This window comes from Oncorhynchus tshawytscha, linkage group LG22 (genome assembly GCF_018296145.1).
Source record: "Oncorhynchus tshawytscha isolate Ot180627B linkage group LG22, Otsh_v2.0, whole genome shotgun sequence".
In the NCBI taxonomy this organism is placed as follows: domain Eukaryota; kingdom Metazoa; phylum Chordata; class Actinopteri; order Salmoniformes; family Salmonidae; genus Oncorhynchus; species Oncorhynchus tshawytscha.
This window is the reverse complement of record NC_056450.1, coordinates 10,939,325-10,956,624: the sequence shown is the minus strand read 5'-3', so window position 1 is coordinate 10,956,624 and position 17,300 is coordinate 10,939,325. Positions and strand designations below refer to the sequence as shown.

The window sequence follows — 17,300 nt, the reverse complement described above, 5'->3', positions numbered from 1 at the left end:
AGGGTCCAGCAGTGGACGAGTGGAATTTTGTTTTAGATGGCCTAACAGGGTTTCCCTCTGTAAACAGCAACAGCGTTTACTGTTTCTGATTTAACACAGAGTAACTGGGAGAGTCATACTGGGTGGACTGTGTTTGCAAGGTGTTGATCTGAGAGCTCCCTACCAATATCTCTCTCTGTCTGTCTTCCCTCTGTTCTGGACTTTTATTCTGGTAGCTACTAGAACCATCTCCCTAAAAATCTCATTAAACTTTTCAGAAGAGACGGCGTGAATCAGACCTTCATGGTCAAATTGCTGCAAAGAAACCACTACTAAAAGACACCAATAAGAATAAGAGACTTGCTTGGGCCAAGAAACACGAGCAATGGACATTGGCTAGTGGAAATATGTCCTTTGGTCTGGAGTACAAATGGGAGAGTTTTGGTTCCGACCGCCGTGTCTTTGTGAAGATGCGGTGTGGGTGAACGGATGATCTCTGCATGTGTATTTGCCATCGTAAAGCATGGAGGAGGAGGTGTTAGGGTGTGGGGGTGCTTTGCTGGTGACACTGTCTGTGATTTATTTAGAATTCAAGCACACTTAACCAGCATGTCTACCACAGCATTCTGCAGAGATGCGCCATCCCACCAGGTTTGGTGGGACTATCACTTGTTTTTCAACAGGACAATGACCCAACACACCTCCAGGCTGTGTAAGGGCTAAGGAGAATAATGGAGTGCTACATCAGATGACCTGGCCTCCACAATCACCTGACCTCAACCCAATTGAGATGGTTTTGGATGAGTCGGACCGCAGAGTGAAAGAAAAGCATTGGGATTCCATATCATAGAGATTAAGTAGTTCCAAGAGGTTAACTCTTGGAACTACCCATCCCAGATCCGGGAGAATTGTCATCAACTACACTAATTAGCATAGCGCAACGGTCAAAAAATATTACTAGAAAATATTCATATTCATGAAATCACAAGTGAAATATAAAGAAACACAGCTTAGCCTTTTGTTAATCCCCTGTCATCTCACATTCTGAAATTATGCTTTACAGCCAAAGCAAGACAAGCGTTTGTGTAAGTTTATCGATAGCCTAGCATAGCATTATGTCCAGCTAGCAGCAGGAAGCTTGGTCACGAAAATCAGAAAAGCAATCAAATTAACCGTTTACCTTTGATCTTCGGTTGTTTTCACTGACGAGACTCCCAGTTAGACAGCAAATGTTCCTTTTGTTCCATAAAGATTATTTTTATACCCAAAATACCTCCGTTTGTTGGTCACGTTATGTTGAGAAATCCACCGGAAATAGCGGTCACGACAACGCCAAAATTATATCCATAATATATATCGACAGAAACATGGCAAACGTTTTTTATAATCAATCCTCAAGGTGTTTTTCAAATATCTATTCGATAATATATCAACCGGGACAATTGGCTTTTCAGTAGGAGCGAGAGGAAAAATGACTACCTAAAATGACTACTTTTATGCAAGAATCACTCTGAGAGCCCTCAGCTGGCCACTTACGCAATGTAGTCGTTTACGCTCATTCTTCAACATAAAGGCGTGAAACTATGTCTAAAGGCTGTAGACACCTTGTGGAATATGTAGAAAAAGGAATCTGGTTGATCTCCCTTTCAATGGCCAATAGGGATGCATAGGACCACAACAGTTTCAAAATAAGAGACACTTCCTGATTGGATTTTCCTCAGGGTTTCGCCTGCAATATCAGTTCTGTTATACTCACAGACAATATTTTGACAGTTTTGGAAGATTTAGAGTGATTTCTATCCTAAGCTGTCAATTATATGCATATTCTAGCATCTGGTCCTGAGAAATAAGCCGTTTTCTTTGGGAACGTTATTTTTCCAAAAATAAAAAATAGTGCCTAGTTTCAAGAAATTTGTGGAGTGGTTGAAAAACTAGTTTTAATGACTCCAACATAAGTGTATGTAAACTTCCGACTTCAATTGTAGCTGACAGCGTCTAAACTTGACCTAATTTGTATTCATTATTACAGGAAAATAAACTCACAACAATGTTATTATTTACAAGTCAATGGCGAGCTAATTGTGACATTAGCTGGTTGGTTGTGAGTGTGAGTGTGTCGAAATAAAAGCAGGCTATTCTATAGAAGAATTTTAGAACCTGTCTCATAAACTTTAACATGCAATGAAAACGACTTTCTGACAAAATGTTGAAATGTATAGTATCTGAAGAATGTAGCTAGCTAGACTCTCTTACCCGTAGACATGGATGAACGCTTCTCCCTCTCTGTCACGGATGCCATGGTTACCCTTAGTTTGAAGATGTAATACAGAGATTTTTATACAACAGCTATTACAACAGCCTTCTGTGTTCTCTTTTTGACTCCCTCCGCATTTGCCAACAAATGCCAGAATTGTCTTTATCTCCTTAGCTATCATATTCTGCTTCCACCGGGCATTCCATTGATTTCAAAATGCAGTCCTCCAGACAGTGAGAGCCTTATCAACACTTTTGCAGTTCTTTGTGATAGCTTTCAAAAAAGCCACTTTAGAAAGGATTACCTACACATACTAAGCAGCTCATGTTATGGGGGAGCCATAACATGTTATAGACAGAAGCGTGCTACATGGCAGACCAATCCAAATTCATCTCTTGGCATGTCCAGCCCAACCATTATCTCAGCCAATCATGTCTAGCGGGAAGGCTCCTGACTTTTTCTGTGGCTTAACCAACTAGGCCCGTAATTTTACATTTTCATTCATATTTGCACATGGCATACACATTTGTTATTAGGGCACATGAAAGTTCACATGTTCCAGAAGGCATTTCAGACAACAACAAAAAACACATTTAAAAAATAAATAAAAATGTTCAAATGCCTCTCCTGTGAAGAAGTGACACGGGACATATGCCTAGTTTCGTGAAACGAGTCACAAATGATTCTCTTTTCTGTGTGTCCTTTTGGGGCAGGTGTGTTTCTTTGAACATTGCTATATCAATATGGTTTCAAGCCCATGGATGTGAAACAAAAAGCAGGACCCACAGGGAAACCCACCCAGTGAACCATTCCCCCCTTCCCTCCCCTTATCTATAACATGTCTTAAACAGCATATATGTTGGGGGGGGGGGTAACTAATAACTAATAATTTACCTCTTCAGACCTTTACATTTAAGTTAGCAGATAAAAAAAAAAAGAATTGAAATATTGCAACTGAAAATACAAGCCTAAACAGCCACATATCCTCACTATTGTTACCAATATACTGTAAATTACCTTAAACATAGGAGGAAGAATAAAAAACAAGCAAACAAGGAATTGTGTGGAAGCCCATATGGGACTGACAATCTATCTCGAACAGTTTACCCCATAGGGGTGTAATGTGCTGTAGCCCCTTAAGGAAGCAACCCTAGTCCGTATGGTACTTCAATATATTGGAAATGTTTCATTAATTGGCGTGGTGTCATCAATGTCGAAATGTCCTCGAACATAGGCAATCTAATAATAACAAAGTCCAATGTTCAGAAAGAATAATAATAGTGTTCCTTTTACCCAATTGAGGGGTTTCTCATCATCGCCTTGTGCTGAGGGCAGCACCACAGCCATAGGCTAGGCTGCGTGAATGTGCGTGGATAGCATACCTGAATATTGAGTCAGCCAAAAGCCTAGATCTGTCAGCTCTTCCCCTTGTGTGTTGGACATTTTGTGTGCTTATCAAAGTAGTCTTGAGCCTCCTTGGCAGTAGAAAATGCGTGTGTTGTGGTCAAGATGAGATTTGCCAGTTGGATGAAGCTATATCTCAGGTTTATCTTATTTCTACTTTTTAACTACTTTGCTAACATTTTACCTAACCCTAACCTTAACGCCTAACTCGAACCTTAATCCCTAGCCTAGGTAAGGTTAGTCACTTCGCTAACTTTAGCCACCAATTTTTTTTAATTCGTTATGAAGAAAATCATGTACTGGACACGAATGTGTTATGAAGAAGAAAACACAAAAACATAATATATAGAAAATTGTATGGTGGACACCATTTTTTTGTGTGTGTGCCTTTCAAGAATTTTGAATAAGTCATTTGTGTCTACTGTATTTCATGGTAATCTGTGATAGTGTGTTGGTTATAGGTGCAGTTTGAGAGAGCATCAGTAGAATACTTTTTCTTAAACACAGCCTTCAGTTGTAGGGTGTGAATCCACCTCCCCAGTGCCACTTGTAGTTACACACCCCCTCTCCACCTTCAAACCCTTTCTTCAAACAAAGCACAGGAAGATGGAGAATGCAGAAAGTCCCATTGTCTTTCACTACTTAGATGTCAAGGTGTGGTTTATGCCCTAAACATTCATTTATTTGAACTTCACAAAGATGTTTTCAGAGAAATAAGATTCTCAAATTAGTCACTCAGATCTCTCTTTCACACCTTGCTCATTTCGAAAAGGTTTTTAACTCTGGAGCGTCATGATTCTGTGGTTTCGATTATAGAACTATATCATCTTGGCCGTGCTGCTCTCTGTGGTGGGACCGAGATAAAGGGCAATAGAAGAAAGAAATGCATTTCACTATGAGTAAAACTAAAATATGGAATGGGCTTCACATACTGTACTCTAAAGACCTCTTCTAGAAGCTAGTGTCTTTGCTCATATATAGACTAACACTCTTGTACTGTGAAGGTGCTGTCTATGACTTAGAAAGTGAGTCAGGATGCACTCCTGCACCTGCATCTTTCCATGCCCACTCATGCTATAGTTGTAGTGAAACGGACTGGAATTAACCCCAGAGGCAGTGGCGCAGGTGAAAATATTCCAGCAGGTGAAAGGAGAGAGAGAGCTACTATTCAGAGAAAAAGCACACAATAACAGCATGCCGAGCACAGATTAGTTTGAGGTCCCTTACGTCCCACTTATGAGCGAGCAGATCAACGACAATAATAGCAACATGCCCATGGTCACTCAGAGAACCAGAGTTAAGAAACTCAACTGGGTTAAAGAGTACTGTATTCTGAGAAGTTTACTTTAGCACTCACTCACTCACACCACCACCTCATAGGAGGCAGTGTGAAGTGACTGAGTCAGCTACTGTACTGCGTGTGTCTCTCTCCCACCCCTGGTTGGTAAACAAACATGTTTATTGGTGCAGGACTCTAAAGCCAGACACTCATCTATTGTATGGTCAAGTCTGAGTGTTCCCTGGGCCAGCCTTAAATGGCTAGACCGTGCCAACCCTTCATGAGGCTCAGTTAAAGCTCTCTACTGTATAACTTCCCAGCCTGCCTTGCTCTGGAGCACGACTCGCTCCTCTAATCCCTCTTTTTTATACTCAGGAGAATCCTGTGGCACCGTTGAGTAGTTGAAGGTTTCTTTAAGGCATTAGGTGTCAAAGGGAATTCCACCAGAGGATAAAATAAACATGGACGTTGAGGTTCTGACGACAGCAGAGAGCTGGAGCAACCGGGCCGGTTTGGCCGCTCTAGTTGGTTTGCCCTCCCTGTTTCAGATGCAGCTCTGCTCTGCTCCATAAAGTGTGCTTAGTGTTGAGCTGCTGTAAACAGCCATGGTTTATTTATTTTCTCTTTCAGATGATCAGACAGAAGGAGCCGAGAGGACTGGGAGGAGGATAGTCTAGCAGCTACTCTTAATGATAGAAGTGGGCCTACAGTTTGCTCTGCTGGCAGGCTGTTTTAGATCAGCTTCTGAATTGTTTGTCAGGCAAAAAAAATGCATATCTGATAGATAACTCAGTGACTTGCAATAACAAGCGAAGGTTATTGAAAACTACAGAATCATGTTTTATCTTAACTGTACCTGTTTTATCTCAATTGTAACTACACAAACAGGGTTCCAGTATTAGTGCATACTTTGCAACCAGTTTCACTGAGAATTATTTAGGGTAACACCATGCCCAGACCGGATGCGCGCTTGCGCAAATTGATTTTGTCCCCCCACACCAAGCGCGATCACAACACGCAGGTTGAAATATCAAAACAAACTCAGAACCACTTATATTAATTTGTGGACAGGTCGAAAACATTAAACAATTTATGGCAATTTAGCTAGCTAGCTTGCAGTTGCTAGCTAATTTGTCCTATTTATCTAGCTAGCTGTTGCTAGCTAATTGGTCCTATTTATCTAGCTTGCAGTTGCTAGCGAATTTGTCCTTGGATATAAATGTTGAGTTGTTGTTTTAGGTCCTCTACTCCGACAATTAATCCACACGTAAAACGGTCAACCAAATCATTTCTAGTCATCTCTCATCCTTCCAGGCTTTTTCTTCTTTGGACTTTATATGGCGATTGGCTTCTAACTTTCATAGTATTACCACGACCGCTCGTTGGGGCGCGAGAAATGTGGGTGCAATGATTGAATAACATGTATGCGTAAACGTATTTTGCGATGCTCGCGCACGCGACACGAGCGGTGTGGTCAGCATGTAAGGGCTGTTGTGTGTCTCTGAGGGAGTTACATTGGTACACACCACTGCTCAGCCAGGGATGAGTGTGTCTGTGTGGGTTGGTTGACGGTGTCTGTTTTTGCTTAACTTGCTGTTTAATGGCAGCACCCTTTCCATTTTCGCACTATATAGGTCAATGCTTTAAAAAGGCCTCCTAAAAGCCTGTTGGATATTGAGTTCCCCTAAAACCCGGGTGGTACTGCTTACTAACTTGCCCCATTCATCCCTTTTAAGTGAAAAGGTTTCCTCTTAAAAAAGATTGATCATATTTTAGGATGCTTCATATCAGTTAAACTACTGTATTAACTGAGACCCAACCTCCCTGTGAATGTTCAAAACATGTTGTTATAGTATACCACACATAAACATGAATGGGCTTTTAAAAGTCACAGATGTACTAGAATTAAAGGCATTTTGGCTCAATTGATGTCATTGTCAACCAATTTCACACTATTATTCCTCCATTTTGGGCATGCCTTAAAATGTTCCCTAAAAGTCACAACAAGAAGCCATGGGGCCAGGCTCTTATGTCATAGTGCCAGTATACACAGTGTGCTTCCAGAGCTGTTGGAGTTGTTAGTTACTGATAAAGACAGATAGACTGCAGTACAGAGGATGTGGCCTATCCGGACACACTACATGCTCATCATACTGGACATTCCTCTGAGCTTACTACAGGTTTTCCCTATTGTCAATGTGAATCAAAGAGTGATTACATGCTGTTGTAGTGTAAGCTACTGCTACAGTAGCAATCTTATTGGTTTCGTGATGTTATACAATCACTCTTCGTTTTCATATAACCATCTGGCTGTGGTTTATGAATACAATACAGTATTCAGTTTGACACCTTGCAGTATAGGTAAAATTCTTTATATTTCACGATAGGCCTATAAATATGTTGTAATGGTCCCCATACGAACTGATCATATAAAGCCAAATGAGAAAGAGTACAATCATTGTTTGTAGACTTTTTCAAATGGTAATATATCTGAATTACTTAAAGGTCCAACACAGCCGTTTTTATCTTAATATCAGATCATTTATGGGTAACAATTAAGTACCTTACTGTGATTGTTTTCAATTAAAATGGTCAAAAATAAACAAAAAATAGCTTCTTAGCAAAGAGCAATTTCTCGAGCAAGAATTGTTCTAGAATTGTCTGGGAGGGGTCTGAGTGGGGAAAACTACAGTAGCTGTTATTGGCAGAGAGGTTTGGAACTCCTACTTATTGGTCAATTAACTCATTTACCACCTAGTGACTAAACTCCATCAAACCAAAACAGGTTGAAATTTCAGGTGGTCTTTTCAAACAGCTCCTGCACTAAAAGGGCATTATCATTATTTTCACAATTGCACAGTATAATTCCAAATTGTGTTGAAAATCACGTTTTTGACTGCACTGGGCCTTTTAATGGTGGTGATCTGTTTTTAATACGTCTTTATTTACCCTCATCGCAGAGCTCCCAGACATGAACTTTAGACAGGTTTCCTCACATCACAATGTGTGTAAAATGTGTTTCCCCCACCTTACACACGACATGGTGTGTGTAAGCACTCCACACACCTTGACTGAGTCTATTTTTAGAACGCTGAAGCTGTGAAAGTTTCCATTTATTCCCCCTGTGCTGTGTCACCTGGCTGTCAGCAGAACAACAGGAAGTAATGGGGGAGTAAAAGAGCGGTAGAATCGAATACTGAGGCCCTCCTCCTAGTGGACACTCTGTGCCAATGCAGCTCATCAACTGTTGCGGCATATTCTGTTATCACTACTACAGCCAACCTGGACAGTAATCAGCAGTTCTTGGTGTTGTGTCCCTTGATGTTTTACTGTCGGATCAGAATGTTTTTGTCAAGATGTTATGCCCTTTTCTACGATGTAATGTACCTTTATGAGCATTCGTTGTAAGAGAAAGGAAATATGAAAAGGCCAGAAGTGAAAATTGCCCTCTCTGGAGCTGTGAAATGCTGCCTGGGAAGAACATATGACAGTACAGTATTACATCAAACACATTTTATGCTCTGACTAACTAACGCCCAGTACTTGTTTCTCTTCTCCTCCCTGTAGTAAACGAGATCATAAGGAAGGATCTGACCGGCGTGCAGGCCAGAGTTCAGACATAGACGACAGCAAACAGGAAGTGGACAGCTGCAGCTCGCTCTGCGTCGCCACGGGAACTTCTTCTTCTTCCCTGTGTGCCCAACTGTCCATCTCCATAACAACTATCAACTATCAGCTGCCAGCATTTTGGCTGTTCAGTCCTTTTCCTTCAAATAACTGTTTCTCAGCTAAAAATTCAGTGCCTTTTACCCAATACCAAAGAACGTTCTACCAAAGAAAATCGTCTTAATTTTTAGGATCATCGTAAACTAGATTGTGCCTTGTTTTTTTATATAATGTAGAAGAGAGGGTGAAAATTCATTAATTCAAGCAAGTCACAATCATGGCAGTAGCTGTGGCAGTACTCGGTGTTAAAACCTTATGCAAACCTTTTCAAGGAACTTTCAGCCTCTAATCTTGTCGACACTTCTACTAATGACACCATGCATAAAATATGCCAACATGTCAGCATTGCACTGTGATATGTGTATTATGTTATGAAATGTAATGACAAATTCTTCTTGAGCTTACTTTGATCATCTCGTCTTTCTAGTCTAATGGAGACAAATTGCACACTGCCATCCTAATAACCCCCAAAATATTTGATGGAATGTTCATCCCCCCATATTCTTGCTTTTCAAAGTTATGTGCACTGTTTAGTAGGGGAATCATTGTGTATGTGTATTCTTACATGGTGTGTTGTCTTTATTTCAATATTTAATGTTTTTTTCCTCATTATGTTTGAGTCATGTGATGAACTTAATGTAACTAAAATGTATATTACAGTATAAGCACTTGATTTGCCGAAGAGGCCAGTGTTTTTAATACAGGTTATTATTTTGAACTGCTTAGAGAAAAAGTATTCTACATTTCTCTATGAATGATTGAATATTGAATTAGCCTCAAAGGGCTTATATTCAAATAGTTACATGCAAATCCTTACACAGGAAATCATTAGTGGGAAATGTAATAACGTATTGTTCCCAGTTACAAAATTAACAGGCTATAAAGATGTCTAAGCAGGATAGTTTTTGAGTGCATGCCTACAATACATTTGACTACAATAGTCTTTCAGTGCCTTCAGAAAGAATTCATAACCCTTGACTTATTCCACAATTTGTTGTTACGTTACAGCCGGAATTCAAAATGGATTAAAAAACAATCTTGCCTATCTACACACAATACCCATAATGACAAAGTGAAAACATGTTATAAGAAATGTTTGCAAATGTATTGAAAATGAAATGCAGAAATATTTGATTGACAAGTATTCACACCCCCTGAGTCAATACTTTGTAGAGTCACCTTTGGCAGCGATTACAGCTGTGAATCTTTCTGGGTAATTCTTTCACACCTGGATTGTGCAACATTTGCCTGCTGAAAGGTACATTTATCTCCCAGTGTCTGGTGGAAAGCAGTCTCAACCAGGTTTTCCTCTAGGATTTTGCCGGTGCTTAGCTCCATTCCCTTATTTTTTTATGCTGAAAAACTCCCTAGTCCTTAACGATTACAAGCATACCCATAACATAATGCAGCCACCACTATGCTTGAAAATATGGAGAGTGGTACTCAGTAATACGTTATTGGATTTGCACCAAACATAACACTTTGTATTCAGGACAAAAAGTGAATTGCTTTGCCACATTTGTTGCAGTATTACTTTAGTGCCTTGTTTGCAAACAGGATGCATGTTTTGGAATATTTTTTATTCTGCACAGGCTTCCTTCTTTTCACTCTGTCAATTAGGTTAGTATTGAGCAGTAACTACAATGTTGTTGATTTATCCTCAGTTTTCTCCTATCACAGCTGTTTTAAAGTCACCATTGGCCTCTATTTTAATTTATTTTTTACCTTTATTTAACTAGGCAAGTCAGTTAAGAACAAATTCTTATTTTCAATGACGGCCTAGGAACATGAGACCAATAGCTGCCCTTCTTTGCGAGGCATTGGAAAACCTCCCAGGTCTTTGTGGTTAAATCTGTGTTTGAAACACTGCTCGACTGAGGGACCTTACAGTGTGTGTGAGGTAGCCATTCAAAAAGCATGTTAAACATTATTATTGCACACAGAGTGAGTCCATGCAACTTATTATGTGACTTGTTAAGCACATTTCTTAACTTTTGAACGTATTTAGGCTTGCCAATACAAAGGGGTTTAATACTTATTGACTCAAGACATGTCAGCTTTTCATATTTTATTAATTTGTAAAAAAATAAATATCTAAAAACACAATTCCACTTTGATATTATGGGTTATTATGTGTAGGCCAGTGACACAAAATCTAAATTTAATACATTTTAAATTTGGGCTTTAACACAACAAAATGTGGAAAAGGGGTGTGAATACTTTCTGATGGCACTGTATTTTTGTTATTATTATTATTATTTTATTTAACTTTTATTTAACTAGGCAAGTCAGTTAAGAACAAATTCTCATTTACAATGACGGCCTACACCGGCCAAACCCGGACGAATCTGGGCCAATTGTGCGCCTCATGGGTGCCCAACTTATTAATTGCCTATTTGATTGTAACATTTATCAAAATCTTTGGCATTTTTAGTTCATACAGAGAGAAAAATGCACATAATATGTGTAAAACATATAATATAGCCTACCTATTTCTATAGTTTTTTGTGTAATAAATTTTTTTTCTTCCCGCAATAACAATCAGCAATATACAATATATGTAGTGCTTATTATTGTCTGCATATACAATAACATCCCAAGTATTCATACCTGTACTGTACATACTCTGCCTTACATTTCCAAGATAATCCCACATTTCCAAGATGAGCTGTGATTTCTTTATTCAGTGTCATTGTCATTATATGTGTATTTTGATGTACAATCAAACATGAAATCAATAGGATTTCCTACATGTACAGTCAGGTCCATAATTATTGACCTTGTTGATAAAGCTGACCAAAAAGGCATTATAAAATAAATAATACAAATACTGAGCTCTAAAATTTGGAAGTTATATTATTTTATAATAAGACAATTGCTCAGAGAAAGAGATTTTGTTTAACAAGTAATATTTTTTTTTACATTTAAAAGACGGGTCAAAATTAGTGGCACCCCTGTTTTAAATACTCTAGCACACTCCCATTGGGAGGATAATGACAGTCTTTAAAAATAAAAAAAAGATGTTGGGAGGGATCTTAGAGCTCCATGTATAATTTTTTCAGATCCTTGATATGATTTGTTTGCTCTTATGGACTGCCCTCTTCAATTCAAACCACTGGTTTTCAATGGGGTTCAAGTCTGGACTGAAGTTTGATAAACGGCATTCGCACTTGGATTGGAACCGGTGCTCTGGTCAGAAGACAGGAAAAAGAGCTCTTTGGACACGGACACCAGTGGTGGGTTTGGCGTTGAAAAACATATGCAGAAAAGAACCTCATATCTACTGTAAAATCAGGTGGTGGATCTTTGATGTTATAGGGTGGTTTTGCTTCCACTGGTCCTGGGGACCTTGTTAAAGTTCAACAAACAGCATCATGAACTTTACCAAGTACCAGGACATTTTAGCCCAAAAAAACCTGGTTGCCTCTCATTGGAGGTTGGAACTTGACCGCAAGTAGATCCTCCAGCAAGACTTTAAGTCCAAGCACTAACAAAATCCACAAAGAAATGGTTAATTGACCACGAAATCTACAGACATGAACCCAATTGAAAACCTATGGTTTTAATTGAAGAGGCCAGTCCAGATGAAATATATATTCTGTACTGAAGAATGTTCTAAGATCCCTCCAAACGTGTTCTCCAATCTCTTATTTTTTATTTTTTTAAAGGCTCAGTGTCGTTTATCTTCACAAGGGGAGGGTGCTAGAGTATTGAAAACAGAGGTGCCAATCATTTTGACCCCAATCTTATTGCACATTTTATTTAATATTTAATGAAATATATTTCTCTGAGAAATTGTATTAGTATAAAATAATATAATTTTACATTTTTTGGGGCATACAATACAGCTCAATATTTATATTATTTATTTTACACAGTCTTTTTTGCTCATCTTTATCAAGGGTGCCAATAATTATGGACCTGACTTTATATATTAACATTTTACCAAGTGCTCAAAGTTCTTTTATATTGTGTAAAAAGGGATAGCTTACATTGGTGTAGAAATTGACTTTTGTTACATATCCAGTGCAATATGTTAACATTTTTAAGAAGATTCCAAAGAAAATATGCTTTACTTAGATTATATATAGTTTAAAAAGTGTAAACCTGAACAGTGTCCAGTCATTCATGCCATTGCTGTTTGTACTGAGATTTAAAAGTTAACAACCCAGAGACTGAATCTGCCTGTACGAGCCATTCTCTCAATGTACAGCATACAGTATGTTTGAAATATCCTGAATGTATACTTTACGAAATAGTTTTCCCCTTTATCTGTAAATAGTTCATTGCTTACAACTGCATAAATTCTTCTGTTAAGCCTGTTTTTTAATTTCAAAGTTATAGAGTATGGTAGAAAATATGTTTTATGAACTGCATCAGTTGTTTTCTTGCTTTTTCTTTTGTTTTGTTAATCCAGTGTCTTAGTAATATACAAAAAGCCATATACAGTGCCCTGTAAAAAGTATTCATCCTCCTTGGTGTTTTTCCTAAAAAAAAATTGCGTTACAACCTGTAATTTAAATGGATGTTTATTTTGATTTCGTGTAATGGACATACACAAAATAGTCCAAATTGGTGAAGGGAAATGAAAAAAATAACTTGTTTCAAAAGATTCTAAACGGATGAGTGGTGCGTGCATATGCATTCACCCCTTTGCTATGAAGCCCCCTAAATAAGATATGGTGCAACCAATTACCTTCAGAAGTCGCATAATTAGTGAAATAAAGTCCACCTGTGTGCAATCTAAGTGTCACAAGATCTGTCACATGATCTCAGTATATATACACCTGCTCTGAATGGCCCCGGAGTCTGCAACACCACCAAGCAAGCAGCACCACGAAGACCAAGGAGCTCTCCAAACAGGTCAGGGACAAAGTTGTGGAGAAGTACAGATCAGGGTTGGGTCATAAAAAAATATCTGAAACTTTGAACATTCCACGGAGTACCATTAAATCCATTATTAAAAAATGGAAAGAATATGGCACCACAACAAACCTGCCAAGAGAGGGCCGCCCACCAAAACTCACGAACCAGGCAAGGAGGGCATTAATCAGAGAGGCAGCAAAGAGACCAACGATAACCCTGAAGGAGCTGCAAAGCTCCACAGCGGAGATTGGAGTATCTGTCCATAGGACCACTTTAAGCCGTACACTCCAAAGAGCTGGGCTTTACGGAAGAGTGGCCAGAAAAAAAGCCATTGCTTAAAGAAAAAAATAAGCAAACATGTTTGGTGTTCGCCAAAAGGCATGTGGGAGACTCCCCAAAAATATGGAAGAAGATACTCTGGTCAGATGAGACTAAAATGTAGCTTTTTTGCTATCAAGGAAAACGCTATGTCTGGCGCAAACCCAACACCTCTCATCACCCTGAGATAACCATCCCCATGCTGTGGGGATGTTTTTCATCGGCAGGGACTGGGAAACTGGTCAGAATTGAAGGAATGATGGGTGGCGCTAAATACAGGGAAATCTGTTTCAGTCTTCCAGAGATTTGAGACTGGGACGGAGGTTCACCTTCCAGCAGGACAACGACCCTAAGCATACTGCTAAAGCAACACTTGAGTGGTTTAAGGGGAACCATTTAAATGTCTTGGAATGGCCTAGTCAAAGCCCAGACCTCAATCCAATTGAGAATCTGTGGTATGACTTAAAGATTGTTGTACACCAATGGAACCCATCCAACTTGAAGGTGCTGAAGCAGTTTTGCCTTGAAGAATGGGCAAAAATCCCATTGGCTAGATGTTCCAAGCTTATAGAGACATACCCCAAGAGACTTGCAGCTGTAATAGCTGCAAAGATGGCTCTACAAAGTATTGACTTTGGGGGGAGGGGGGGGTGAATAGTTATGCACATTCAAGTTTTCTGTTTTTTTTTTGTCTTATTTCTTGTTTTTATTTCACAAGAAAAAATATTTTGCATCTTCAAGTGGTAGGCATGTTGTGTAAATCAAATGATTCAAACACACAAAAATCTATTTTAATTCCAGGATGTATGGAAACAAAATAGGAGAAATGCCAAGGGGGTGAATACTTTTGCAAGCCACTGTATAGCTGTCTTAACTTCTTGGCGCACCCATCCCGTTAGCGGGATCATTTTCGTCAACATCCGCTGAATTGCGGAGCGCCAAATTCAAATTAAATTAATACAAATATTTAATTTTCATGAAATCACAAGTGCAATATAACAAAACACAGCTTAGCTTGTTGTTAATCCACCTGGCGTGTCAGATTTAAAAAAAGCTTTACAGCAAAAGCTATCCAAGCGTTTATGTTAGGACATCTCTCTCAGCAGACAAAACATTACAAACAGCTAGCAGCAAAGTAGATTGTCAGAAAAGTCAGAAAAGCAATAAAATGAATCGCTTACCTTTGATGATCTTCGGATGTTTGTACTCACAAGACTCCCAGTTACACAATAAATGTTGCTTTTGTTCGATAAAGATTATTTTTATATCCAAAACCTTCCATTTGGTTTGGCGCGTTTTGTTCAGAAATCCACAGGCTCGTGCAGGTCATGACGGGCAGACGAAAATTCCAAATATTATCCGTACAGTTCATAGAAACATGCCAAACATTTTTTATAATCAATCCTCAGGTTGTTTTTACAATAAATAATCGATAATATTTCAACCGGACCATAGCTTTTTCAATAGGAGAGAGAGAGAAAATGACTGCTCCAAGCTGTTGTGCATGCAAAACTCTGCTGGCACCCAGCCATCCACTGACGCGATGTGATCGTTCTCGCTCATTTTTCAGAATAAAAGGCTGAAACTATGTCTAAAGACTGTTCACACCATGTGGAAGCCATAAAGAAAGGAATCTGGTTGATATCCCTTTAAATGGAGGGAAGGCATGCAATGGAACAGGGAGATTCGTTTCTCTTAGGCACTTCCTGGTTTGATTTTCCTCAGGTTTTAGCCTGTAATATCAGTTCTGTTATACTCACAGACAATATTTTGACAGTTTTGGAAACTTTAGAGTGTTTTCTATCCTGACCTAACCAATTATATGCATATTCTATATTCTGGGCCTGAGAAATAGGCAGTTTCATTTGGGTACGTTTTCATCCAAACATCAAAATACTGCCCCCATATTAATATAAGTGATGTTGATATTAAGTATGCATTTGAGAAACAGGTTATATTTATGTTTCAGATGTTTTACACAGTTTTTAACAAATCTCTGCAATTTGAGTGCAGGCAATAATTTCCCCCATAGAATTAATTTAGCTTAATAATCAATATTTTACGTTTTCTGTTCTATATCTGATGTATGTATGTTCCTTAAAACTCTGTAATATTCATATCTATTTTTCCAGAAGCAAAAGTTGTATTTTTAAAATAGCAATAAAACATAAAGAAATGAAACTACTGTTCTTGTCATTTTTGTGTAAGGCTTTTCTGCAGTTAATTTGACATGTACAGTAGGTACGTTTTAGTACTTCCAAGTTATCCTTATCCTGAAGTTAATTGATGATTTTCCTTATTTTTGCTTCCTCCATTGGTTGTTGGCAAGGTAATACTGTCACTGACGTCTGTCTTTAGACTGTTTGTGTTTTTTTGTGAAGGAGAACCTAACAGTCACTGACTCATGCTACATAACCCCATACTTCTCCCCATGCCTGGCACATCAATGGGGTGACCTTTTCTGTTATCCTCTCCTCATGTTCATTTTTACCACGGCTTCATCTATTACAGACATACTCAGTGACAACACACACACACACACACACACACACACACATACACACACTCCCACTTACAACCCCACAACCCCACCCCTCCTTCAAACAAATAACAACAAGAGAGTTGACTATAGCCCTGTAAGCCATGTTGCCAGGAGACAGCATGTTTGGAGCCTAATTCTGGTGACTGGGAGTACTGGAGGACTCTGTGAATGAACCCTGTGTTCAGGAAGTCTCTGCCTATGACCTCATAGCATGGGTGAAAAAACACAGCACGTGGGCTAGATGGAACGCTAGATTAGCGTTTTTCACCCCACTCTTAGAGATATGCTGTGGCCCATGACTCATGTGCCCTTCCTCTCCAAATGAGGTACTAATGAGGTCAGACGGCTGTAGTACTGATTGACTGTGTGAGATTGACCCAGAACAAAAAAACAAGCCTTAATGCGAATGGAATTTCATTCATTACACTCTGATGTCATCACTAGACTCAGCAGACTGTATTGGGTTAGCCTTAGTTATGCCAAATTGATAATACACAACCATTATCAATGTCCCGTTCAGTTCAAATCAAATAGAAAAATCTGTCCCTGATTGCAACCAAAGAAGTTTCTTGAGAGTGATGCCATAGGGGAACCATTTAAGGTTCTCTGAAGAGCAAAAAATGGGATGGTTCTTTGAAGACCCTTACAAAAATCCAAAACCAGAAATGTTTTGGGCCTCCAGGAGCGTAATTGAATAGCCCTGCTGTAGTGTTTCAAGCCTTATTTGCATATTTTCCAGGGTGCCTTTCAAGTTAATTTTAGAGTTACCAGTACCACCCGTGTCTGTGTTTACTTGTGACAGAGACATGGTTGTTACATTCATTCATTTCTAGTCCTGTGGAGGGCCTAGTTTTACTCTAATAAAGTGGCCTGAAACTCATAGTTTACAGGCCACATCAGCCCTGTAAGTCACATTATGCTGGCTTGCAAAG

General features: G+C 39.0%; 1 protein-coding gene across 4 annotated transcripts in view; it reads left to right on the top strand.

The window, feature by feature from the left end:
- Nucleotides 1-9,319, top strand: part of LOC112221783 (nuclear factor of activated T-cells, cytoplasmic 2) — a 47,236-nt gene extending 37,917 nt beyond the window's left edge. For all 4 annotated transcript variants that reach the window (XM_024384106.2, XM_024384104.2, XM_042303727.1 and 1 more), the window contains exon 10: nt 8,484-9,319. In XM_024384106.2, coding sequence (XP_024239874.1) covers nt 8,484-8,539 — 56 coding nt within the window. In that variant the 3' untranslated portion in view covers nt 8,540-9,319. The remainder of the gene's footprint in view (nt 1-8,483) is intronic.
- The last annotated feature ends 7,981 nt before the right edge of the window (nt 9,320-17,300 follow it).